At 56.1% G+C, this 26,687-nt stretch overlaps 1 protein-coding gene across 5 annotated transcripts in view; it reads right to left on the bottom strand.

Moving 5' to 3' along the window:
• Window positions 1-939: 939 nt before the first annotated feature.
• The window catches only part of DOCK4 (dedicator of cytokinesis 4), a 131,751-nt gene continuing 106,003 nt past the window's right edge, over window positions 940-26,687 (bottom strand). For 2 of the 5 annotated variants that reach the window (XM_078860993.1, XM_078860996.1), the window contains 24 exons: window positions 25,863-25,921; window positions 24,900-25,048; window positions 23,753-23,838; window positions 23,522-23,548; window positions 23,037-23,132; window positions 22,563-22,623; window positions 21,673-21,766; window positions 20,565-20,713; window positions 19,860-19,946; window positions 18,170-18,274; window positions 17,465-17,606; window positions 14,170-14,336; window positions 13,699-13,785; window positions 12,817-13,038; window positions 12,251-12,334; window positions 11,189-11,308; window positions 10,521-10,603; window positions 7,960-8,101; window positions 6,279-6,363; window positions 5,423-5,547; window positions 4,527-4,596; window positions 4,156-4,296; window positions 3,246-3,301; window positions 940-3,092 (listed from right to left, as the gene is read on the bottom strand). In XM_078860993.1, coding sequence (XP_078717119.1) covers window positions 2,433-3,092; window positions 3,246-3,301; window positions 4,156-4,296; window positions 4,527-4,596; window positions 5,423-5,547; window positions 6,279-6,363; window positions 7,960-8,101; window positions 10,521-10,603; window positions 11,189-11,308; window positions 12,251-12,334; window positions 12,817-13,038; window positions 13,699-13,785; window positions 14,170-14,336; window positions 17,465-17,606; window positions 18,170-18,274; window positions 19,860-19,946; window positions 20,565-20,713; window positions 21,673-21,766; window positions 22,563-22,623; window positions 23,037-23,132; window positions 23,522-23,548; window positions 23,753-23,838; window positions 24,900-25,048; window positions 25,863-25,921 — 3,097 coding nt within the window. In that variant the 3' untranslated portion in view covers window positions 940-2,432. The remainder of the gene's footprint in view (window positions 3,093-3,245; window positions 3,302-4,155; window positions 4,297-4,526; window positions 4,597-5,422; window positions 5,548-6,278; window positions 6,364-7,959; window positions 8,102-10,520; window positions 10,604-11,188; window positions 11,309-12,250; window positions 12,335-12,816; window positions 13,039-13,698; window positions 13,786-14,169; window positions 14,337-17,464; window positions 17,607-18,169; window positions 18,275-19,859; window positions 19,947-20,564; window positions 20,714-21,672; window positions 21,767-22,562; window positions 22,624-23,036; window positions 23,133-23,521; window positions 23,549-23,752; window positions 23,839-24,899; window positions 25,049-25,862; window positions 25,922-26,687) is intronic. The other 3 variants (XM_078860995.1, XM_078860997.1, XM_078860994.1) reach the window with 2 other exon arrangements.

Below are 26,687 nucleotides of genomic sequence, written 5' to 3'. Positions count from 1 at the left end.
ATATAACATTGCACACTAGATTAGAGTGGAGAAAAGTCGTAATTTTTTACACCTAGGTCAAAGGTCAACTCATCAATACCATAGGGTCCTTGGTTCCTTTCGGTCAGAGCGAGCCCTTCCTTGACTCCGTACGACACAAAAAATGACAAATGCCGTGTGGCTGACCTATTAACAGGCGAACAAATAGTTTCATATCATGCGGTATATGGTCTGTTACCGCACACACACACACATGCACGCGCGCGCACATCGCTCATCCGCGACAAGTAATGTTCACGATCCCCGCAGTTGGGATAGCGATGAGTCGTGTGAATTCGCCAACGAACACGTTGACGTGGCAGCTGACGTGATAGATGCATTTTCCAGGGAATAGTGTGGAACGCGTCCAAGATGGCTTCCTCCGTGGAGGAGATGCGGCGAAGAAATGTATTTTTTGGGTGCAGAGGTGCCAGGTGGAACCTTCCCCCCCCACGTTCAGCAAGTCATCTCTTCGCTCACCAGAGTCCGCTCCTCTCTTCAAAACTCACCTTTTGTTCCCCCCCGAGCTCACCCCAACGACCGCTTAAATCTCCCCCTTCTAACCACTAACGCCGTTCCTACTCCCTCTTCGAAATCTCTCACTCATTCCCCATCCATGCAATTAATTCGCCATCATTTGATGTCAATCTAGCTTTGACTTAATTCACGCATCACAGGTTCGCCCATTACTCCCTCCCATCAATTGCATTCACCTCACCTTCACCGTTAACACATCTGTAAAGTGTCCTCGTCGTGAAGGCGCTACGTAAATGACGTGAAGATAAGGTAGATCGTCACATCGAAGGGTGGTGGCAGCAGCGGCATTGGGAGGCCTTCATCCAACAGTGGATTGACCATGGCTGATGATGTTATGGTCACTGCTGGAGATAAGATACAGACCACAGACTCCAAACCCCTTGAAGAATTTTTTTATTTTGTCATTATTTCGTTGTTTAATAACCTTTAAGTTAAAAACAACCACACGTTCACAGTGCAACAGTGTTAAAGGTTACAGTAGGGTAAATTTACATAAATTAAGACCTACTAAGTTATTTTTAGTCCACTGAGTACGTTAAAAACCCATACAAATTGACAAACAGACGACGTACAATGGCTAGATTGGAGGTTATTTTGCTTTGTACATGTGGCAAACGTAACATTAAGCAGCTATATTTAGGAACAATGGTGAACCACATGGCTCAATTTAATTTGGGGTTATGGATAGACATTTCACATTAGAAATATGTACTGTACAGCATATTAAAATCTATGTCACAAGGGTTAGGGAATTTATGGTCCCGAATGGAGATCAAGGACATTTATTTTTGACGTCTTTTAAAAAAAGGAACTGTGCATTATAAATAAACCCTTATATTTCACAATGTTACCATTATGTACACACACAGTGATTACTTGTGCAGGCTAAAAGGGAAAATTGTGTTAATTTTGCTCCCAAAGTAAATAATATACATCGCTATTTAAAAATGGGGGGGGGGGGCAGTGGGGGGAAAAACACATGACTAATGTTACAAAAAGTCATATAGACCCTATTAACTCCTCGATATAGATCAAAGTTAGTATACGACCAGCATAAGAGGCGAAATTACGCCACGCATTTACAGAGCATCATTAGTAGTGCCGTCTAATTACGCCGATCCACCAACGGGTTCACCGATTCCCTGACTTTTGAAGCGGCTGCGTTACCAACTTGGACGATTTTAGTTTTTCCTCCCTCCCGCCCTGGCTTGCCGACGTCGATTTCCGCTGCCGAATGGACGATCCCCCGGTAACCACGGCAACCACGGTAACCACGGCAAGCACGGTAACCACGACAACCACGGTAACCACGGCAACCACGGTAACCACGGTAACCACGGTAACCACGGCACCACGGTGCAAAGGAAACCGATTCACTGGCGAACGCGCGTTTGCCGCCCAGGGGTGTCTGTCGATTTTTTTCCCCCGTCTTGTTCAAAAAGAGACGGAAGGGAGGCAGGGAAGGAAGGAAAACAAATAAAGAGGCCAACTGCGTTGGCTACCTTCGTGTGCCGTGGTCGACAGCTGTAAACAAACCCTTCTGGAACGCACGCGCTCCTTCGCAAAAAAGCAACTCCTGCCCGTCGCGGACGGGCAATCACTGCGAATCGTCTGAACGTGCAATTATAATATTTTTTTCGCGACTGGCTGCAATGGCAACGACTAAAACTCCCCTGGCTTCGGACAAGGGGTCCCCCGTTTCGATTCTCAAACCGTCGATGATCGCCCTTGCCCCCCCAAAAAAAATAAAAAATATTGCATCGAACTCATCGCGCGGCGTCGCACGAACCGCGAGCACTTAGCGCAGGACCCGGCGAGTTAACGCCGGGCAGGAGACGACCTCCGGCTGCGGGAGGACGGCCTGCCTGCCCCCGGACCTACAGCAAGTCGCTCACTTGGCCGATATTGTTCTGCGACATCTTGCGTGGCAGCGGGCTGGGCTGCCGTTCCCCGTGCGGCTTCGCGGCGCTCTCGCTGGCCCTGCGGGCGTTCGTCCCCGCGCGCCCGCTTGCCGGCTTTGGCGGGAGCGCCGGCGGAGCCACGCCGTTGCCCGGCAGCGAGACGCTGCGGAAGCCGCCGTGGCTGGGGGACTGGCGGGGGTGCGCCGTCCCCTCCGCGCCGGTTATGCGATTGGGCTCCGATAGGCTGACGCGCACCGGCAGCTTCGGAGGGCGGTCGCCGTCGTCGTCGTCGTAGCCGCCGTCTCGGTCGTTTAGAACTTCGGAATCGTCGTCATCCTCGCTGTCGTGAGCCACGTACGTGCCGCCGGCGAGCCCGGCGCTCCCGCCGTCGCCGGCGGACGCCGCGCGGGCCCTCGCCGCCTCGTCGCGGCCGCACGGCCGCTGGCGCGGCGCGTACTGCGACGCCGGCCTCGGCAGCGGCGGGCCGCGGGGCGAGGGGACGCGAGCGACGTGGACGGGCAGCGGCGGAGTCTGGGCGCCGGGCTGCGAGAACGCCGCCGCCCTCGCGCGACCGTGGCTCCGGCCGTTGAGCGAGCGCGGGTCGGTGGGGGAGGCTGGGATCGTTCTGAGGGGTGACTGGTGGTGGCAGAAGAGGTGGGTGGGTGGGGGGGGAGGGGATTTGTTTGGACAAAAATGGGGTCAAATTACAAAGCTGAAAGGTACGGTTTGAGCGTGTGCCGATACGGAAACACGAGCGTCTGCCAACGGGAAGACGATGCACCACTCTACCTTTTTTGATGACCTCAGCGGGAGGGCGGGAGGACTTTCGCCGATGGGCAGGGAATCTGCAACACAACGAGAGGCCCGAATGGTTATTCAGTGGCCGTCCGCGTCCACGTGCGGCAAACCACTTGCCCATGCCACGCGGTTCATGGGGGTCACGTGCAGGCTACAACGCGCAGCACAACAATGTATGTTTCTGCACTGCCCTCTGCTGCCCACTACCTAGCCCCGCTGCTGATAACAGCCAGTCGAGCACGGAGCCCACCCAACACGAGCAACCACTAACCGGGTCTCGGTTCTACTGAGCTTCCGAGATCTGCCGAGATCTGCCGAGATTGGGAGCGTTCTGGGCGACAGACCCTTATCCACCAAACACGGTGGTGAGATGTTAACTATCTCGCCTGGTATACAAGAGGTCGTGGGTTCGATCCCAACCCCGACGCCTGCTGCTGTATATTTGGAGTCAACGTGTCTCTCTCCCCGTGGTCGTGTGGATTTTTCTCCGGGTCCTCCAGTTTTTCCCTCCACGTTTAGAATTAACATCACGCGTTTAGAGTATTTCGTTGCTATAAATGTCCACACGATTGAACTATAATTTGTGATGACCAGGTTGCTTCTGAAAAAGAGCTATAGTATAGCTCAGTGGGATCTAGGTAAAATAAAAAAAATAGATGACTCCCCTGCCTGCTCTGATAAGTCCAGTGTGCCTGATCCCATCGATGCAACTGGCAATGCCGTCCAGAACGTCAGGATGTCGCAATAAATTATGCGAGGGAGGGATGTGGAAGAAATATTTTATGAAAAAAATAAATTTTGGTTTTTATTTTAACTCTGTAAAAACGTGAACGGCAGCCACTTTGGGGAGTGGGGGGGGGTGGGCAGCGGGGGGGGGGGGGGGTCGCTGTGCGGTCCTCACCTGGTGTCGTCGCGGGCTGCCGTGGGGGCACGGGGGGTGACCCCGGACCCAGCTCGGCATCCGTGCGGGCGAACGCTCGCGGGGGTTGTGGGGTCGTGCTCTTCTCGTCCAGACTCCAGCTGCTGGGCGCCGGTGGCATCGCTTGAGAAGAAACGACGACGAGAGACATGGGGGGGTAGGTCGGTAGGGGGGCGGGGGGCTGTTTTCTATTTACATGGGAAAAGTTGCACTGCTCCGTGAGAGATCCAAACGGATTGCTCGGTCTCAGGAAGCCAAGAGTACGATCGGAATAAACGAAAAAAATGCGTGAAAAAAAGCACACGCAGTATTTTATTCCAGAACATTTCAAGAGGCGCCTTCCAAGCCTTTACCTTTCTCGCCGGTGGAGAGATTGGGATCGCTGCACGGTTTCATGGCTCCGGCCACTTGCTGCATGCTCTGCTGCAGACGCACGGCACACGCAGGCACGCAGCGGCACGCATGCAACAGCCTCATTGCATTCAGCACAAGCAGCAGCATCACAAGACGAACTGCATGGGTTATTGCTTTTCTTCAGTGTTCTCGATAAATTTCTACAGTGCGCGGACAATTTGCCACGCCATTGCCGGCAGGCAGCAGCTGACCTTCAAGTGGACTTTGTTTTACTCCCCTCCACGCACTCTCCTACCTCTCCCCTCTCATCTCACTCTACTCCCCTCCACGCACTCTCCTGCCTCTCCCCTCTCATCTCACTCCCCTCCACGCACTCTCCTACCTCTCCCCTCTCATCTCACTCTACTCCCCTCCACGCATTCTCCTACCTCTCCCCTCTCATCTCACTCCCCTCCACGCACTCTCCTACCTCTCCCCTCTCATCTCACTCTACTCCCCTCCACGCATTCTCCTACCTCTCCCCTCTCATCTCACTCCCCTCCACGCACTCTCCTACCTCTCCCCTCTCATCTCACTCTACTCCCCTCCACGCATTCTCCTACCTCTCCCCTCTCATCTCACTCCCCTCCACGCACTCTCCTACCTCTCCCCTCTCATCTCACTCTACTCCCCTCCACGCATTCTCCTACCTCTCCCCTCTCATCTCACTCCCCTCCACGCACTCTCCTACCTCTCCCCTCTCATCTTAAATCGTTTCTCGCTTCACGCGGCGCCTTCCAGGAACACATCCTGCTGCCGCGTTAAACGAGGACTCAGTCATAATAACGAAGTGTTACGATGTACGGCGGAGCGCCGCCGCGGCTGTGAGTGTGCGTGGCCACGCCGGCGGTCTCACCGGCCGCTGCTTGGAGCTGGGCAGCACGAGGGCGCTGAAGGGGCGGTCGCGGGGCAGGGGCAGCACGGACGGCGTGGGGCCGAACGTGAACGACTCGCGGATCTTGTCCGACAGCGACGGGGAGCCTGGCGTACACACGCACGCACACGTACGCACAAGCACGCGCACACGCGCACGCCACACGCCGGAGACCGACGAAAGGTCAGAGGGAGGACGTGTAACAACGCGGATCGATACGGCAAGTATCAAAGTCGGTGGGGTCTTAAATTACACTCCCTTTATTTTAAATAGTGGATTGCCAAGCGTGGTGATAATTGCATGAAGTGCCGTCGTGGGGGATTGTGGGCGATACAATAATAAAATAATCGGTACACAAACCCGGCTTTGTGTTACGATGGCTAAGAGGTAAAGGTGCAGGCACGCACACGCTACTGCCGGCGGACGGGACTTCAACCAATGGGAGCTCTCGAGGGTATTTGGCCTACTCTTCCACGCTGGACAGACGTTTTTGTAATGAGGTGGGTGGTACACCCACACTTTAACCCCCCCCCCCCCTCCCCATCACGTAACCTGCTGTTCGGCTGTCTGTTTTACGACGAAAAGATAAAAACAAAATAACAACATCCATTCCGAGGTATCCTGCAGCCGCCACGGTTTGTGCAGTGGATGCGGTTCAGGGTGGACCAATGTTCATGAAAGGTGCGGCACAGAAGCCAAAATATAAACCGGAGCTGATAAAAAAAGAAGCGAACCCTGTCACGTGGAAGGAGAAATAAGATAAACACGGTGCATTGAAATTCCTCCTCGGGACGAATTTGCTTTTGGGGTGGGTGAAAGTCTCGGATGCAATTGCCACCTCTGACGCTCGAGGGCGCCGGGCAGTAGATGCACGCCGGCGCGGAGCGGGTGGAGCTCAGGCTGGACGTGGAGGGGCTGCTGGCCTGTTCACCCCACACAGAGCCGGCGGCGGGGCGGGGGGTGGGAGGAGAAGGGGGGTTCACGCACGTGAGCTCGCTGTGTGTGTGTGTGTGCGCGAATTTCTTTCGCGCCGTACGTAGCCAACCCGTCGCGAATCGGTGGTGCGGGGGAAGAACAACAAGCTAAAATACAAAAAGCAATTTAAAGCTTTCGTGACTGCAGGGATTCATCTTCTTGGTTCTTTCGGTAAAGTCACGTAGAAGGGAAATCATAAAATAATAAAAATAAAACATAATAAAATAATTCTCACGACGTTTCGGCCACAACGCAAGCAGCCGCAGATGCTGTGTTTCCGACAGGCCTGTTCTTCACCTGAGGACGGCTGCTTGCGTTGTGGCCGAAACGTCGTGAGAATTATTTTATTATGTTTTATGTTTATTATTTTATTATTTCCCTTCTACGTGACTTTACCGAAAGAACCAAGAAGAGACAAAAAGCAGTCGTAAAGAAATGAGTTTTCAATCTAAATGTAAAAGTCCATCCGCTCCCCCCTCCCCCCAAACTCCCTCCCATTCACTCGTTCCACGCTGCACGCGCCAAATGATTGTTCAGCACCTCCCACGTGACGCGCTGAGCCGGTTAACGCTTTATTCAACCACCGGTCAAATCTCTTGTCTGCTACTCGCCTCGCAGGCACCTTGCTGGACTTTGGAATTTATTCTGGCCTCCCCCAGAGTGCAAACGGTCCCCTCTCTCCACCCACCCAAACACCGCCCCTGTCTGGTCCACAATGATACAATGGGCTCATTGTATGTGCACTGCACTTCGTATAGCAAGGTACCTTTCTTTGCTAGTATCAAAGTATGAAAAAATAAGAATCGGTTTTTCACTTTCTGGCAATAAAACAGGAGGTGTTAAGATGTTCGAACACCAATTAGAAACATCTTGCAAGGACAAGGTACTTGGTATGTACGCTGAACTTGTTTCACAACGTACGTAGCCAGTTTAGCACGTAGGCTTTCGCGATCAATATCCATAATAAAGCTTTTTTGCGTTAGATCGTGTAAATATATAAATGTGTCGTTAAAACCCGCCACCACCCGACACAGCATATTAGTAAGGTTTGTCACGTAAACAGAATGTGCCAATTCGTCACTAGTACAGCAACACCGGTGTGTTGAAGGGCCAAGCCTCAACATTTACAATCTGAGTACGACGTTTCGCTAGTAATTACAACTAGCTTCATCAGGCAACAGCCAGATTTGTACGTAGCCAACCGCGCTAATCGGAGGTGCGGGGGGGAAGGACAACAAATTAAACAAAAAGCTATTTTAATGAAAATCCATAGCTCCAGTGACTTCCTAATATCGGAAGGAATAGCGTTCCAAACGGCCGCAGAAGAGCGTCTGAAAGCGCGCGATGCGGTGACCGCCTCTGTTGAATGGTGAGCCAATAGCCGCTGCTGCGATGATGATCGGAGTTAGCCCTCTGCTGGTTTACGTGTTCCTTGACGAGATCGCCAAGGTATTATATTGTGCTTCATTTGTGGCAACAACATGGATGTTTAACGCGCGGACGAACGACGGGGTGTCACCGAGCACGGAGGGCACCACTCCCACCTGCATGGGGACCGGGAAGGCCTCGTCCGGGCCCTCGCTGGGCGCCCCGTCGCTCGTCCACGGGAGGCCCGCCGCCTCCACCGACGCCTGGGACGACAGCGACGACCCCGAGAGGCGAGCGGAGCCTTCGCCGCTCAGCGGGCTGCCGAAAAGGACGGGCGTTCGAACAAAAACGACATGCACGGCGCCGATAACGCGGCAAATAAAACACGCCACGATACGATGTCCTTTCACCCTTTTACCCCCCACCGGCACTCTCCGAGCCAGCACAGGGAGGGGAGTCTATGATCACGGTGTGAGTGATTTTCACGCTGGATATTTTATGCGCCCGAGCCAGAAGCGATCCGTGATCCGCCGGCCTCACGAGACATCTGAATCCGGGCTCACGGCCGCCGTCTATCCATAGGCCACTGCGGTAAACTTAAGACGAGGCTTTTTGTTGCGTGCGTGATATGGGAACGGCAGCCACAACACGCTGGGCATGTGGGCCCTTCGCTTACTCTTGGTTGACCCTGCCCGCCCGGGGTCTTTGGATTGAGAACCTCGTGGATGGAGGAGGAGGAGGAGGTCACGGGGTGGGGCCACATGCCTCAATGCGCCGTGGTGGTGAGATGTTAACTACCTCGCCTGGTATACAGGAGGACGTGGGTTAGATCCCGACCCTGACGCCTGTATATTTGGAGTTTGCGTGTCTCTCTCTCTCTCTCTGTGGTCGTGTGGATTTTTCTCAGGATCCTATTTTTCCCTCCATATTTAGAATGAACACGCGTTCAGAGTTATTTGGCTGCTATACATTTCCACACGATGATAAGCCACTTCGTTGAGCTATCATTTGTGGCCAGGTCACTTCTGAAAAGGAGCTATCTAGCTTAGTGGAGCCTAACCTCGTAAAATAAAGACATCGTAGTGTTTAAATAGTTTCAATGGCTGCATCAGATCGACTCTTATGGTCACGACTTGGGTACCAGAAGGGAGCTCGCTAGGGGGGCTTTTCCAGGAGGAACCCGAGGAGGTTGGTGACAGTGATTTTTACTGCGCATGCTCCCAAACGTGACATAACACAAACGTACACCACCATGACCGTTCAAACGATTCCCATTTAAAGTTGAAATGCAACTCATGACCCTGCCACGAACGGGCGTCATCACAAGGGGAAGCGGTGTCAACACTCCACGGCAATGTTCACGACATCACCACGATCAAATGTTGGGGGCAGGCCGCAGAGGCAAAATGTCACCGTTTACGTAATTCGCAAAAGTCCACGAAGGCTCACAAGGGACCGTGAGATGCCACAATCAGTCACGGGTGTCATGTCTCTGGTGTGTGGTGTGCACTTGGTGTTTTGAGGGTTTTTTTAGTTTGGGGAACAGTAGTGTAGCGGTTAGCGCGCTGCACTACAAACCCGGCGACCCGAGTTCGATTAACGCTCACGGCCAACACCAGTGATGATTATCTGAATCGGTCATGGGCCTCCCCTAGGTCGACTCTGCCTCAAATGGGTACCTTGTGCGGTGTGAAAACATTACCACTAGGGAGACAAAGGCGGTCGGGCGTGGTGCTGGCCACCCACCCCCTCGTGTGCTGTTCCGGCCTTCATAGGTGCTTGCTAACAGCACTTACCCCAACAGTCTGTTAAGGCTATACAGGGGATCTTTGTCTTTGCACTTGGTGTTTTGAGTTCGTACGGTTGCAAACATCTTGTCCACAATACCGATGGGAAATGCTTCAAAACATGACACGTGCTCATTTCTGGATGTATTCACCACACGCGTTCTACGATTGACGACTTTAAGGTGTGGGCCTGCCAAGTGATGTTTTTGGCCATATTTGATAGAGGCCTCCCGCGGTCGCACGACAAGACGGTGTGTCCGGTCACGTAATACTCGTGACTGCCTGTGATTTGCCATCGCCGCGTTTAAATCAACTCTTTGCATTGCCCATGAAGTGTGAAGCGGGATGGGATGGGCGACCACCAATGTGCAAAATTCCAGCGCGACAAATGTTACCTAGGCCAGTCAAGGACAGTGCAGCGAAAACCCCATCATTGCTCCACACACCCTCCCCCCCCCTTCACTAACCGACACTGACCAGCGTGATGAAGTATGGTCAAACATCCCTCACGGCCCCCCGCAAGGCGAGATGGCGAGGCCCTCATCCGGCACTGGATTGACAAAACGCTCTGCGGGTGTACTACTGGGTAGGAACCAAAGAACCCCGCCTCTCTCATGACCGCCAACGATGATGAAGACTGCGCAGGACGAACGGAACGATTTACAACGGCCACCCGCCCACGTGATCGTTGCGATGTCCTTCACAGCACGACGAATTTTTCCTTGTGGGCGAGCGACACCGTTGCCTGCTGAGGGACGTCGGTGCAAAATGGCAGACAGGGCACAAGGTGACCGGGAGAGGGAAGAGATGCCGGGAACGGAAAGTCCCTAAGACGGACAAAGAGGACACACGGCTCAAGACAAGCAGCAGGAAGAGAGAAGGAGGAGGGCCAGGCAGAAAGGGGGGGGAAGGCCGAGATGTCAGGAAATGAGAGGGACATGAGGAGATACCTTTGCCTGCTAAGGAACTTGAGCATGTCGGTACTGATGGGGACGTTGACTCCCGTAGCGCCGCGACCCATCCACACCGTCTCCTGCGGGCCACGCAACAGCACAGAAACAGACCGCCGACGCGGTTTTGCACGGACTGCGCTGGCAGCCGGCGGCTGAGGGCGCGACACAATACCTTGCCGATCTCGTCAAGGAACAATAAACCATCATCACGCGAACTCCGGTCATCTTTGCAGCAACGAGCCATCGGACAAAGACAGTCACTGCATCGCGCTTTCAGATGCACTTCCGTGACCGTCTGGAACGCTGTTCGTTCCAACATTAGGAAGCCAATGGGAGCTATGGCACATTTAAAGCTAGATTGAAAACTAATTTAGAACTGCTCTTTGTGTGTAGTTTGTTGTCCTTCCCCGCACCTCCGATTAGCACGGTTGGCTACGTCCGGTGCGAAAGAAGTTCAATAGGGTGAATTTCCCATCCAGTAACAAAAAAACCCACCGATAATAGGATTAACTTGGTGCTTTCGGGTGAGACGCTCCTCTTATTCGTTGTACAACACACGCGGACAATACGTAGAAACCATCCTCGGCTATCAGGGGGCTCCTGCAGATCGAGTCCGCGACACACGGACCATGTGGGTAGCGGACAAGGGTGCGTTATCGCCGCACCTGCTCGGCCAGGCTGGCGCGCATCTTGCAGAACTGCTCCACCAGCCGCTTGTGCAGCGGCTGCATGTCGGGCGACGCCACGCGCTCGTGCACCTCCAGCCCCGTGTACAGGATGTGCACCTGCTCTCACACACGCACGCACGCACGCAGGGGAGGGCTGTTCTGTTATTCCCCTTTCTTTCCCACTAGGCACATGCGACCCGCGACAGCGTGGGGCCCTCACGGCGCAGGTTTACACTGGCGAGTCGCAACCAAACGGTGATACGTTTGCTGGCCTCGCAATACTGTTGAATCTGGCTCACGCAAGGACGGCCGTTCTGTTATTCCCCTTTTTTTCCGCTGGGAACATGCGAGCTGCGACAGCGTGGGGGGGGGCCCTCACGGCGCAGGTGGTTCTCGGCCCGGCTGTTTACACTCCCAGGGCACGTGTCCGCTGGCCTCACGAGACTTTTGAATCTGGCTCGGGGCCAAAGCAGGGCCAATGACTCATTGATTGCGTGTGACGTCATCGGCTCGGCTCGGTTTTCGCAGCGGAAAAAACAACTGAGCCGGAGAAAGGTGTTTACCGTACACCGGAGGTGGGAAACTCTGCTGTTACAAGAGACGAAGATGACTTTCGGGTTCCTTTGGAGGGTCACACATCGACCAATACCAATACCCGCCATTCGCCACGAAGTGACGGTGACATCCCCACGTCGCTCGTGCCAGGCCAGGTGCATTTTGAGGCCACGTGAAGTGTCGAAGGCTCGCAGACAGGAGGTCACGGGATAGACCCAGGTGCCATGGGTTGACTGAGATGACTGACAGATACACCAACTGTGCCTCCTACTGTGCAAACTTACTGCATTTTAGCCGTATCGGTGCTCCGCTCGTTGTTGCGAGCGTCGCTCCTCTGCCCTCCGTTGTTTTTGAAGGGTGACTGCCTCCAACAGAGTGATCATGTGTGGCTAGGTCGCTTCTGAAAATGAGCTATATAGCTCAGTGGGCCTTACCTGGTAAAATAAAAGTAATTATTGTTATAGTTTTATGTCAGTATGTTGAACTTCTTCAGCGGCACCGCACCTGTTCCATCATCAGCTCCTTCAGCCGCAGGACTTTTTGCCAGTCGTCCAGGTGGCTCTCCAAGTAGTCCTTCATGAAGAAGGCCTAAGGGGATCAAGGTTTATAGCGCATGTCACACATCCGCCACACAACCACTACTGCTACCAGCAAACAACCACGCCATAGCATGCAACCACCACCAAACCACCACCATCAGCACGCAACCACCACCACCAGCACTCAACCACCACCACCAAACCACCACCACCAGCACTCAACCACCACCACCAGCACGCAACCACCACCACCAAACCACCAGCACTCAACCACCACCAGCACTCAACCACCACCACCAGCACGCAACCACTACCACCAGCACGCAACCACCACCACCACCAAACCACCACCACCAGCACTCAACCACCACCAGCACTCAACCACCACCACCAAACCACCACCACCAGCACTCAACCACCACCACCAAACCACCACCACCAGCACTCAACCACAGCCACCAAGCCACGAGAGACGAGTTTTCCCATCGAGGGTCCCGTCGAGGGTCACCCCGTCTCGTTTAGGCACCGCACCTCCTGGTAGCGGGCGATGCCCCCGTTGACGGCGGCATCGATGACCCCGTTGAGGCACATGCTGAGCGGCTGCACGCTGGGAACGCCGCCTCCTCCTCCGCCGGCGCCACCGCCCGCCGCCCGCCCGTCCGCGCAGCCCTTGTACTGCGCGATGAGCGCCCGCAGCTCGCGAGCCTTCTGCTCCAGCGCCTGCACGGCGTTCTCCAGGGGGCTCAGCTCCACCTGGGAGACACCCGCCGGGGGTAGCGGGCAGCGAGGGTCACCGTCGATCGGTTCGATTTTGTTGAACGCTCCCTCCCCCCCACTCCCCCGCCCACTTCCCCGGGTTGGGGCCGAGGGCGTTCGCGCGCAAGTTCCATCCGTTCCGTCCGCCGCTGTCTGTCCGTGAAAGTGAGATTCAAGTGTTCGTAGAAAAAAGGTGATCCAAAAACGATTCGACTTTGGTGTACGGTCGTGTTTCTCGTAGGGACGCAGCCCATTGCAAAAGCGGCGAGATTGATCCACCAAAGGATTGCCCAATATTTTTTTTTTCAAATAAGCAAACGCGGATCTAGACGAAGCCAGGGGGTTCGAGACCATGGCACCAGCACAGGATCAGAAGCGACGACCACCATTCCAAGGAACATAAACGTGACCCCTCTGATAGTTACTCTGCGAGCCCCGACTGCTCCCGCAGTCGCGCTTACCTTGAATTGAACGCGGATCTTTTTCACCCTCGAAACGACGCGACCATCTGGGTTGACCGTGACGCGTAACGAACGTCGACCGCAAGGATATTGCTTCCGTTTGTTCCAGTGTCAACTCGGTCAATCAGATTAATTAGAAAACAGACACTGCAGACTTGCGTGGAAAAAGGAAAACATCGAAATATCGCAAACTTACCACTTCCCTGCTCTCCACTTCGAACCAGCGGGAGATGCCGGGCAGACAGTGCGTCAACTTTAGGGTGGTCCTCTCGATCCACAGACTCTGTTGGGCGTCAGAACGATGACACGGTGTGAGATGGCTGCGTGGAATCGGGTGGGAGTGGGGGGGGGGGCTAATCCCCCACGTAAGAGACAGCGAGCCGGCACCGCCGACGTGCTGGGTCAGACCGCCCCGTGATGTTTGTGTGCGGCGGCAGCTAAAAACGTGGCCGACTTAAAGACGCTTCCAAGGCGTCTTCACCGAATCCACTCTCTCTCCAGGAGGGGGCTTCTCTCCGGAGCTCGCCCCTAGTTGGGGGGCCGTTCCACCAGCGGCGTTGCGTCGTCGTCAGCGAAAACTCGGCCCCGGGGCTCTCCGCACCTACAAGCGGTTTGTTTTTTGTGCTCAAAACGGACGCCGTGGGAGGGGGGGGGGGGGGGGCTTCACCTTGAACTCGTTGTCGCGGTCGCGCGGCCCGCGCTGGAAGGGGCGGTCGTAGCGGAAGCGCTGCACCCAGTTGGTGCGGTAGAAGAAGCGGATGCCTTCGTGCACCGCGTCCGCACTCAGCGGCGCCGAGTCCTCGGGCACCGGGCTCACGGCCGACATCTGGAGGTCTGCGCCGAGCGACGGAAACGGAGAGAAGCCGAAGCTCCCAACCACGCGGCCTTACGCAGGCGAGCGCTCGATTGAGGCCGGCACGGCGCACGATGGGGGTTGGTGGGGGTGGCCGGCACCACCCCCGGTCGTCTTTGTCAAGCCAATGCCGATGTTTACACATCGCACCGGGTACCTATTTGAGGCTCAGTCGACCTAGGAGATGGCCCAGGACCAGTTCGGATAATCGTCGCCGGCGGTGAACGGGAATCGAACTCGGGTGGCCGGGGTTCGTAGCGCAGGGCGCTAACAGTGGCGAGCGACGCACACGCACGCGCGACGACGACAACGACGTTGCGAGAGACACGGCAGGGAAGAGAACGCCGTGCCTCGCCGCCGCGCGTCAAAAACGCCAAAGCGGTTCGGAGATGAATGCGTTAAGGTCCGCGACGCACGTGGAATATCGTCCGTGTTAGAATCGGTTGCGCGTGAATTATACACGTGACGTGCAAATGCTTTGCCGATTACATACTGATGTGACATTTGGGGATTATTTAAGTGAACAAAAGTGTAAAAAGGAAGTGGGGGTGAAAACGTTTGGAATGGAGATGCTGTCAAGGAGCTTAGTCGAGTGGATTTTGTAGAAGCAGGTGAGTAATCGAGATACCAGGATGAGTCTCGTTTGCCAGAGTGGCCCTGGGGCATCAGTCTGCCAGAATGTATGTGTGCACGTTGAACTTCTTTCGCACCATACGCAGCCAATCGTGCTAGTCGGAGGTCGGAGGTGTGGGGAAGGACAACAAATTAAGCACAAAAAGAAGTTCTAAAAAAACGAGTTTTCAATCTAGAATCAATAGGTGGCGATGCTTGCTTGCTTGCTTCTGCAGTGTTATTCCAATGTATTCATTTGCGGTGTACATTTTTTCAAATTTGGCAAATTTGAGACCTGACGCTGGCACTGACTGTCACACAACTCCTTGCGAACGACGTCGGGCCATCTTTAACCTGCACCGCGAAGCAGACGGGCAACGTAAGCAAGCCATTATCACGGAATAAATCATCAGATTGCTGTTATTAAGCCACGGTCATAAAGTGGGCGTGCCCCTGTGAGCGGTGGGCGGGGCCAGTATCCGAACAGCCAATCCGCTCGCTGTGGGAGGGGGATAGGTGGTTAGGTGGGCCTGGCAATTGAAAAGTGGGAGGGGCTGCCAAGAAGGGGGGCTGACAGGGGGGCGGGGTTTGACAAGGCGGGGAGGAGACTGACAGAGGGGGGGGAGGGGCTGGTGGGGGGGAGGGGGGAGAGGCTGGTGGGGGGGGAGGGGCTGGTGGGGGGGGGGAGCTGACAGGGAGTGAGGTAGAGAACTGATGGAGGTGGGACAGGGTGGAGGGGGGGGCAGGATGGAGGTGGGACAGGATGGGGGGGGGGCAGGGTGGAGGTGGGACAGGGTGGGGGGGGGGGGCAGGATGGAGGTGGGACAGGGTGGGGGGGGGGCAGGATGGAGGTGGGACAGGGTGGGGGGGGGGCAGGATGGAGGTGGGACAGGGTGGGGGGGGCAGGATGGAGGTGGACAGGGTGGGGGGGGCAGGATGGAGGTGGGACAGGGTGGGGGGGGGCAGGATGGAGGTGGGACAGGGTGGGGGGGGGGCAGGATGGAGGTGGGACAGGGTGGGGGGGGGGCAGGATGGAGGTGGGACAGGGTGGGGGGGGGCAGGATGGAGGTGGGACAGGGTGGGGGGGGGCAGGATGGAGATGGGACAGGGTGGGGGGGGGGGCAGGATGGAGGTGGGACAGGGTGGGGGGGGGGGCAGGATGGAGGTGGGACAGGGTGGGGGGGGGGGGCAGGATGGAGGTGGGACAGGGTGGGGGGGGGGGCAGGATGGAGGTGGGACAGGGTGGGGGGGGGGGGGCAGGATGGAAGTGGGACAGGGTGGGGGGGGGGCAGGATGGAGGTGGGACAGGGTGGGGGGGGGCAGGATGGAGGTGGGACAGGGTGGGGGGGGGGCAGGATGGAGGTGGGACAGGATGGGGGGGGGGCAGGATGGAGGTGGGACAGGGTGGGGGGGGGCAGGATGGAGGTGGGACAGGGTGGGGGGGGCAGGATGGAGGTGGGACAGGGTGGGGGGGGGGGCAGGATGGAGGTGGGACAGGGTGGGGGGAGGGGCAGGATGGAGGTGGGACAGGGTGGGGGGGGGGGGCAGGATGGAGGTGGGACAGGGTGGGGGGGGGGGGGGCAGGATGGAGGTGGGACAGGGTGGGGGGGGGGGCAGGATGGAGGTGGGACAGGGTGGGGGGGGGGGGCAGGATGGAGGTGGGACAGGGTGGGGGGGGGGGGCAGGATGGAGGTGGGACAGGGTGGGGGGGGGGGCAGGATGGAGGTGGGACAGGGTGGGGGGGGGGGCAGGATGGAGGTGGGACAGGGTGGGGGGGGGGGCAGGATGGAGGTGGGACAGGGTGGGGGGGGGGCAGGATGGAGGTGGGACAGGGTGGGGGGGGGGGCAGGATGGAGGTGGGACAGGATGGGGGGGGGGGCAGGATGGAGGTGGGACAGGGTGGGGGGGCAGGATGGAGGTGGGACAGGGTGGGGGGGGCAGGATGGAGGTGGGACAGGGTGGGGGGGGGGGCAGGATGGAGGTGAGACAGGGTGGGGGGGGGGGGCAGGATGGAGGTGGGACAGGGTGGGGGGGGGGGCAGGATGGAGGTGGGACAGGGTGGGGGGGGGGGGGCAGGATGGAGGTGGGACAGGGTGGGGGGGGGGCAGGATGGAGGTGGGACAGGGTGGGGGGGGGGGCAGGATGGAGGTGGGACAGGGTGGGGGGGGGGGGCAGGATGGAGGTGGGACAGGGTGGGGGGGGGGGCAGGATGGAGGTGGGACAGGGTGGGGGGGGGGGCAGGATGGAGGTGGGACAGGGTGGGGGGGGGGCAGGATGGAGGTGGGACAGGGTGGGGGGGGGGGCAGGATGGAGGTGGGACAGGGTGGGGGGGGGGGCAGGATGGAGGTGGGACAGGGTGGGGGGGGGGGCAGGATGGAGGTGGGACAGGGTGGGGGGGGGACTACCAGCTCAGTACCACGTCCCCTGGTTGAGCCCCTGGTAGGCAATGTGCGGTGGTGTTTAAGCAACGGGGGGGGGGGGGGGGTGCCACACTCACACTGCGTGTCCGCCTGCTGCAGACCGGCGTCTGGCGTGCCGGCCGTGGTGAGGATGGTGGCGTGCGGGAACTCGCCCAGCATGCGCTGCTGGAACGTCTCGAGGCGCTCGTAATCGTGGCCCCGGCACACAAACTCCTTGTTCTGCGCAGGGAGACGCACACGGGGTGGGGGGTAAAATCACGCACACGGAGACACAACGATCCCCCGTATAGCCTTAACAGACTGTAGGGGCAAGTGCTGTTAGCGAGCACCTATGAAGGCCAGAACGGTACACGAGGGGGTGGGTGGCCAGCACCACGCCCGACCGCCTTTGTCTCCCCAGTGACGATGTTTACACACCGCACCAGGTACTCATTTCAGGCTGAGTCGACCTAGGGGAGGCCCAGGACCGGTTCAGATAATCGTCACTGTGTGTTGGCCGTGAGCGGGAATCGAACCTGGTTTCCCCAGGTTCATAGCGCAGCGCGCTAACCGCTACACTACCGCTCCCCACATGGAGACACACGCACGGAGACACGTGCACGGAGACACCCTGTGTGTGTGTGTCAGCGCGCAGCTGCCTGTGGTCACAATTCACCGGCAGTGGCACCCGATATCTCATCGGATTGTGGAAACCAAAGCAGAGTTGAGCCCGGGCAGCGCTTGGGCGGTCGATCGCCGTGTACGCAACCGTGCGTCGGAGGCAGGAGCACCCCCACACTCACCCGCAGGAAGAACGGGAACTTGCGGCCGTAGAAGCCGATGCGGAAGAACTCCGGCTCCAGTCTCGGCTGCTCCATGATGTGGTCGTAAAACACCGCCTCGGTTTTCTGTGCCCACGGCAGAGGTCGCAAACGGGTTTTGATTCCTTACCCGTACACGTACCCGGCCGCACCAGGGTCGCAAATGGGTACCCGTACCCGGCCGGGTACGGGTACCCGTTCCCTACCCGTACCCGTACCCTACCCGAAATGAGTGACAAACGGTTACTCACCAGTGACTCACGGCCTACCCGTACCTGGCCGCACCAGGGTCGCAAACGGCTACCCGTACCCGTACCCGGCTGGGTACGGGTAGCCGGGTATCGGGTAGGGTACGGGTATCGGGTACCCGGTTGCGACCTCTGGCCCACAGCAAAGGCGGTGATGATGGGGGGGAGGGGGGGTTGGAGCGAAGTGACGAGAGGAGATAACGCAACGGAGATGTTTTATATTTGAAAGGTGAAATCTGACTGGGTGACAAGATCGAGTGGGTTGGGGGCTTAAGGGGTGTGAAGTTCGTCTTCTGTAGATGTAGTTTCCTTGCTTCTCTTGCCCCCATTATGTTTCAACAGCGCTACCAGCTTCGTGAGCTGCGTGAAATCTCCTCTCGGAACCGGACAGCTCGTAGGTGCATCACCAACGCCCGTGTCAGATAGCCGCAAGGAGATGATATCGCAGAACTAAACTTAAAAAAAAAGTGTTTTACCAGGAAAGGCCCACTGAGCTATGTAGCTCTTTTTTAGAAGCGACCTGGCCACAAATGATAGCTCAACGAAGTGGCTTATCGCAGATATATTTATAGCAGGCAAAAACTTCTAAACGTGGAGGGAAAAACCGGAGAACCCGGAGAAAAATCCACGTGATCACGGGAAGAACACGCAAACTCTAAAAATACAGGCGTCAAGGGTCAGGATCGAACTCACGACCTCCCGTATACCATGCGAGGTAGTTAACATCTCCTAGCCACCGTGGCTTCTTAAAGTTACGTCGACAGACATCGTTACCCACACGAAGGGCCACACAAGAATCGTCCGTCATAAGTCTGTCAAACTCAAAAACGCTCTCCTCCGACCTGGAATCAGTCAAATTAAATGAGAGCACAAATTTAACCTTGCAGCGTTTCGCTGTTGTGGTGTGGACAGGGCAGAGATCGCAAACGGGTTTTGATTCCTTACCCGTACCCGTACCCGGCCGCACCAGGGTCGCAAACGGGTATCGGGTACCTGATTGCGACCTCTGGGATGAAGCCATGTTGCAGGCACGGGTGGGTTGATTCTAGGAACTTGAATTGTGAGAAGAGACAAGACGTTGGGAAATGAGTGACAAACAGTTACTCACCAGTGACTTACGGTCTACCCGTACCCGTACCCGGCCGCACCAGGGTCGCAAACGGGTACCTGTACCCGTACCCGGCCGGGTACGGTTAGCCGGGTATCGGGTAGGGTACGGGTATCGGGTACCGGGTTGCGACCTCTGGGACAGGGCCGAAACGGACCGACTCACTTTGCTCGAGAACCCAGTTTAACCGTGGGGCGGCCCGACACCCGGGTTCGACCCCAGGCTTCTCGGCGGTGGCGGTCCCAGCGCCCCGGGCCTCTGGGCCACCGGGGCCAAGTGGCCGCCCACAAGGAGAGATTGACGCGACGGCACTCACCCGGATTTTGCTGAGCTTGCGATACTCGTAGCGAACTTTGTATCGATCCGCGAGCTCTTCGCATAGCTGAATGCCGTTTTCCCAGCTCTGCCAAGAAACCCCAGGGAAACGTAAACGCCAAGTCCTCGCTTAACGCGCGGTGTGTCACACAGCGGGTTTTAGCTATGACGCAGTTAACTTCCGTGAGGGAACCGCATGATACGAAACGTGCACCGATGAAACGCGGTTTCTGAGCAGTTGACAACAAACGACTTAGTTGAGCTGCACGGCTGAGCAGAATGATGCAGTACGTGGAATGATACAGTACGTGGAATGATACAGTATGTGGAATGATACAGTATGTGGAATGATGCAGTATTTGGAATGATGCAGTATGTGGCAGCATATCCTCATCTCAGTTCTTTGTCCTGCCATGGGGATGACTGCAGGTTGATGTTATCGTGCGAATGTGATTCAGTAACGCCGCAATTCCTCGCTTAACACGGTTTTCGCTGAATGCGGCACTTTTCAGGAATGCATCTAGCGCTTTTAAACGAGGAATTACTGTGTTTGTATTAAAAAAAAAACAATGGTCGGTCGACAATAACGGATGGTGGAGCGGCACCCAAAAGCCGAGGGAGTTTTTCGTCCACCGCGGAGATGGAGCGACAAAATCCGCCTCCGCTGCAGGAGCCAGGTGGATCTCGCGGCGCGAACGGTGCCAACCTTGCCACACTCGAAGAGGTGGATCATGTCGAGCAGCAGCTGCTCCTTGCGCTGCCACGAAGTCTGCATGGGGTAGTGCAGCAGGGAGCACAGCAGCTGCTCGTCCCAGCGCAGCAGCTCCGAGTAGAGGTTCAGAGTGAACGCCGCCTCTGTGGGGACACGCGTCACCGTCACCACTACGTCACCACCACCACCACCATGTCACCACCACCACGTCACCACCACCACTACGCCACCACCACCACGTCACCACCACCACTACGCCACCACCACTACTACCACTACGCCACCACTACCACCACCATGTCACTGTTATCACGACGTCGCCACGTCACCGGCAGTACCACGTCATTGTCATCATCCACATTACTATCACCATCATCTGATCATCATTACCACTATACCATCATCACTACATCACAATCAACCCCTGGACTATCGCCATTATTATCATCGTCAACATTGTTATGTTAGAGTAAATTTCCACTTGGAACTCTAGAATAGCTAACCGTGAATCACCCTGTGTCAGAGACCAGCCTTTGAAAATTACATAAAACAGAACTCTACGCACACTTTGAGATATATATATAAATTGAGGATTTTTATTTTTATGTATAGCATCGTCCATGCAAATTGCATGTCATACTGAGTAGGAACCTCAGACAGCAGCTGGAAGGCTACCAGCCGTTGAGCCGGCGCCAACAATTGCTCTGCAGTTCTCTATATGTTAAGATGGTTTTTTCTTCCAGCCAATCAGTGAGTGTTGTTCATACGTGTGGGAGGAAACCGGAGCACCCCGAGAAAACCCCACGGGTGAGAGGGAGCAACACACTATCCCATACAGAAGGGGACCGATGACATCGGCCCACAATCCACCGCCGCCGCATTCTGCCGGCGAGCCAGGGTTATGGCTCCTCCGGTGCCCGCAGTGAACGGAGTTTCGCAACGTTCATCGTTCGCGCGGCGATCCGCCAATCCTCGGCCGCCTCCGCCGGCTCTGGATGTACGGGGCCGCGGGCCTAGCCACCGCCGGCTCGGCCCTCGGGGCGGCGCGTTTACGACAGCCCAGAGCGGGAGGGTTCGTCGTCGGGCGTCGAGCGTCTGTCACCCGTGAAGTTGTTCGCCTTCCGGTGGAGCTCGAAGAGCTTGTGGATGTAGCGGACGTACATCTCCTCCTTGTTGATTTCGTTCTTGTAGAAGTTCTGCGCAAGCCCGGCGCCGACAACAGGCGACCGAGGTCAACAGAACGAACCCGCGGGGGGGGGGGGTGGGGGAGGCGTTTGTCAATCGCGTGTCGTGACCCACGTGCATTACAAATGATGACCACGTGGCAGGACATTGCGTTGCGATGTACTGCGAATGTAAATCGATCGAATGTGCGTGCACTTCAATGTAATGTCGCGTGACGGACGGACGTTTTTCAAGTTGCATCGTCGTGCACTGCGCATGTGCATCAAACATTGTATGCATCACTCTTTGGTTCTTTCGGTAAAGTGACGTATAAAAATAAAATAATAAATTAAATACTAGCATACGACGCTTCGATTGCAACACAAGCAATCATCATCAGGTATAAATGAAATAGAAACACAAATCTAGTATACTTAGAAATGGAATGTAATACAACAGAGAGTCGGATAACATAACAGTCAACACCCTCTCTGTTGTATTACATTACATTTCTAAGTATACTAGATTTGTGTTTCTATTTCATTTATACCTGATGATGATTGCTTGTGTTGCAATCGAAACGTCGTATGCTAGTTTTTCATTTATTATTTTATCTTTATACGTGACTTTACCGAAAGAACCAAAGAGTAATTCCTGCAGTCACGAAAGCTCCAAATTAAGATTGTATGCATCGTAATTATTGCATGCATCATCATCGTCGTCATCAGCAGCTGATAATGATGATGATGAGGGGGTGCGTGGTGAGCGGCTGCGTGGTGAGTGCGAGCGAGCAGAACCGGGGTCCCCATGGAGGATGTGAACGCTCACCAGCAGACTCACGGTGCAGCCGATCTTTTTGTCTTCTGCCTCATTGTCCGTCATGCAGTCCCTGGGAAGCACGGGACGGAAAGCCTCGATCAATCACCGCGCCGCTTACGCCCGGACCTCCGACTCTCCCCTCCCGCTTCCCCCCCCTCTCTCTCTTTCTCTCGTCACGGCGATCGCTCCCCATCGGCCTGCGCACCTCGCTCATCACTCCCCTTCGTTTAACGCCATCAATCCTCCTCCTGCACGGGCGCCCTCTAAGTCCCGCTCGTGGCACGTGGCAGCGCAAGGCCACCGCCGATGGCGATTCGTCAGCGCCCATTCCGGTTACGCGTCCAAGACGCCTGCGCCGTTTGTGTCCGCTTCCTTCGTTGTCCTTCCCCGCACTTCCGATAAGCACGGTCGGCTACGGTCGGCTACGTACGGTGCGAAAGAGACGTACGTACGAACATCCTCTGATCCGTCACACGAGCCTACCGGTAATCCAGTAGCCGCTCCATGAGCCGAGTTACCGACGTCACAAAAGACACCCCGCTCTCCCGCCACGCCTCCTGCTCCATCTTCTCCAGCAGGCTGCGAGTGCACACGCACCACACAAAGACAAAGGTCGCGCGCATAGCCTTATCAAACTGTTGGGGCAAGTGCTGCCACGGCACGCGAGGGTGGCCAGCACCAAGTCAGGCCGCCCTTGCCTACCCCAGTGGCGATGTTCACGCATCGCACCAGGTATACTCATTTGGGGCCAAGCCGACCAAGGGGAGGCGACGACCGGGTCACCGGGTTCGTAGTGCGGCGCGATAACCGCGATAATACCGCTCCACACTCGTCTCTCACACACAAATGGGACAGGCATGCACGCACACTCGCGCACGCGCACACACGCGCACACACACACACGGGCACCGTGTGCCCTACTGCCAAACCAGCTCAAAACGCCACGCACGAGGAAGCCTGCCCCTTACCTGGGGAACGGCCCAAACAGCAGGTTACTGCATCCGGGCGGCATTGAGAGAGACAGAGAAGAGGGGCGGGGGGGGGCTATCAGCGCGCGCACACTCGAGTGAGAACACAACAGAGCGGCACCACACGGCGCACGCAGAGGGGATTCTACCGAGCCAGCAGGCGGCGGGGGCAGGGGTACGGGGGGGGGGGACAGGGTGGTGGAGGTGGGGGGAGGTGCGGTTGCCACTCACAGGAGGGAGAAGAGCTCCCGGTAATTCTCGTCGCCCTTCCCCTCGGCCACCAGGCTGTCGAGTTTGTCAATGAGCTCCGCCTCCACCTGCTCGCCGCACGGGTCAGTTCGTTCGTCAGTTAATTCATTCGCTCGCTCGTTCGTTCGTTCATTTACTCACCCTTTTGTTGGTTCGTTCATTAGTGGCTTGCAGCGCAGGGTAAAACTCGTCACACAAATTATTTTGGATCGCCCCCCATCCCCACCCACCGCCGATTGCATTCCCGCTGTGCTGTCGGCGCCGCGTCACGAGATGGAACATCATCGATTTTGGCCCACGGAAGCGGATATCGCAGAACTGCAGCTGAGATTCCGTCAAGCGACGCCTCATCCCCAACAGGGGAGCGACGCGCTCCCCCAACCGCCCTGCCGCAGAAAGTCGCGTTCGTCGCATGGCAGCGAAACGGATATTTGATTTCCGGGAGCTGGAATGCAGCATCAGGGCCGTATTATCCAATAGGCACGGAAGGCACGGGGGAGCAATTTCCCCCGTGCAACAATTCAGTTTCTCTCCATCGCCGTGCGCCTAACGAAGAAAGCTTTCAATCGGCGCACATCACCCGCTGTGACGTGCATCGCAGACGCGCAAAAACATCAAAACCGAAACGCGCAACATCAAAGCCACTCCGTGATCCCTCTCTCTGTTTATCGAGCAATTCCGCCTGTTTGTTTGCATGATGCCACAACCCACCGGGGCAAATTTGTCGAAAATTTTTAGGGTCAGTTTAACACGTAGGCTTTCGCGAAAAATATATCAGAAAGGTTTGTCACGTAAAAAGAACATGCATGGCACGTTCTGTTTACGTGACAAACCTTACTAATTGGCTGTGTCGGGTGGTGGCGAGTTTAACGACACATTTGTATTTTTACGCGCTCTAGCACAAAAAAAAAGAACCTGTATTGTGGATTTTTAGGGTCACGCGCGCGAAAAAAAAATTCGATACATTTTAATTGGGCGGGCGCCGACCAAAACGATCGTGGCTTTGGCCGAGTCGGGGGACGGTGCCAGGAATAAGAGACAGAGGGGGGGGGGAAGGGGTAACGGCGTCGCGCGACCGTCGCTGTGTGTGGAAGAGCGGCTGGAGAAAGAGAAGGCCATTGGCAGCAACCTGCTTGAAGTTGCCACGGACCCGCTGCTCCCAGTCCATCATGTCGTGGAAAATGGGGATCATGACTCCACGCAGCTCGGCCTGAGGAACCAGCGTGATGCCGAGGAAGGGTCCGATGAGGCCCGGGATGAAGTGCTGCTTGTTCTCGCCTTGTGGTGCAAAAAGTAGACGGAGTGTTACCGAAGCACAGAGCTGTGGCGAGTTTTCTTGTTGCTACGTCAAAAACTAAAACAACAACTGTACAGTTAATCGGTATTTCGACATTACGTGAAGGGGAAAGGCAACAAAACCGCACGCACAACAGCGGAGTAACAATTCACACACCCCCTGGTGCTTCTATGAATTATCCAAATTAGTTTCAACAATTAATGTTTTACCTTTTCCAGCAAACGTAGCAGCTACATTGCGACATCTACAAATCGTGAAAACAATTAAAACCCGCGTGTCCTTCACACAGACGTGTCACGGAGATCGAGAATAATCGACGCCGGATCGGCGAAGCCCCCATTCGCATCGTTCCACCACCCCCCCCCCCTCACTTTGACAAGCCGCGCGGGTTAAAAAAAACGCACGACTCTCGAGCGTGGGAAAACACCTCGGACGAAAGAGGGCCCACAACCTGACAAAAATGCGAATAAAATCAAAACGGCACAGCGGGGGGAGAGGGGTGGGGGGGGGCACCGCACAAGACCCCGGGTGGAACCGCAACGGCACCGCAACGTTGAAACCGAAGGACACGGGGTCAGTCGTTCGGTGAATAATTTCGTGCAAAGCGGCGGCTGGACGTTGCCCCCCTTTCGCGTGGCCCTCCCTGTGTCCGCGGCTGTCAGCCGTGCGATGGACGACAGCCGTTGAGCGGGTAGCCTCCTGGCGCCGTCCCTCATCTCGGCCGCGGCGGGGACAGCGGACGGGGTTTTTGTGTTGCGACGAAAAATAAAATTGACGACGGACTTCGGGGCTCACCGAGGTTCTGCCACATGCTGAAGAGTTCGTAGCCCATCATGACCCTCATGTCGTCGTACCTTGGACGGGCGAGGGTGGCGGACACACACGCGCGCACAGGGACGCGTCAGGCGGATTCCGAAATTAAAACGCGGCACGGTTGGCGGGCGTGCCGTCACATCTGCGGCTCGCGCGGAGTGGAGCGCACTCCCGCTCGATATTCGCAAGAGGAAGTCCCTTCCACTGTTTAAGTTCCATTTAAACACCTTTTTGTTTACTAAGGCCTTTAATTGAATTGACCTTGGTTGGGGTGTGCTACGTGTCTTGCAAGAGGCAATTTTGATTTATGATTGAATTGCTGCTGTCTTACGTAACGTTGCGAGATGCAGTTTTGCATGAACGACGCAATATAAAAACATAACTATTCTTTATATCAGAACGCAGATGACCCGGACATCGCATCCGCTAATTTTATGAAGCGTCACCGATGCTCTACGATATCAAGATGCTCGTGATCTGATGCTCGTAAGAAAATCTAAAGCGACCGTTGCATTAAACATGAGTTAAAATGTTAACAACGATCACAATCATGTACAGGCACTCCCAATGCAGTGATGGTAATGGGGGGGGTTGTTTGATTCTACTTCACCGCTCTGATCAGTGAAGGTGAATGGGCCGAGGCCCAGCGACCACTTCAGCTATCACTCGTCACTGATATTAGCCATTGCCGGGAATCGAACTCAGGTTTCCGGCGTCATAGCGTATTGCGCTAAGCACTCCGCCGCCACCACCTCAACCCGAGTTATGATGTAAGGTATATAAAAAAAAAAACGCATTACATTGTTG

Source organism: Lampetra fluviatilis, chromosome 11, assembly GCF_964198595.1.
Source record: "Lampetra fluviatilis chromosome 11, kcLamFluv1.1, whole genome shotgun sequence".
Lineage (NCBI taxonomy): Eukaryota > Metazoa > Chordata > Hyperoartia > Petromyzontiformes > Petromyzontidae > Lampetra > Lampetra fluviatilis.
The sequence above is the reverse complement of the archived record's forward strand: the minus strand, read 5'-3'. Positions and strand labels throughout refer to the sequence as shown.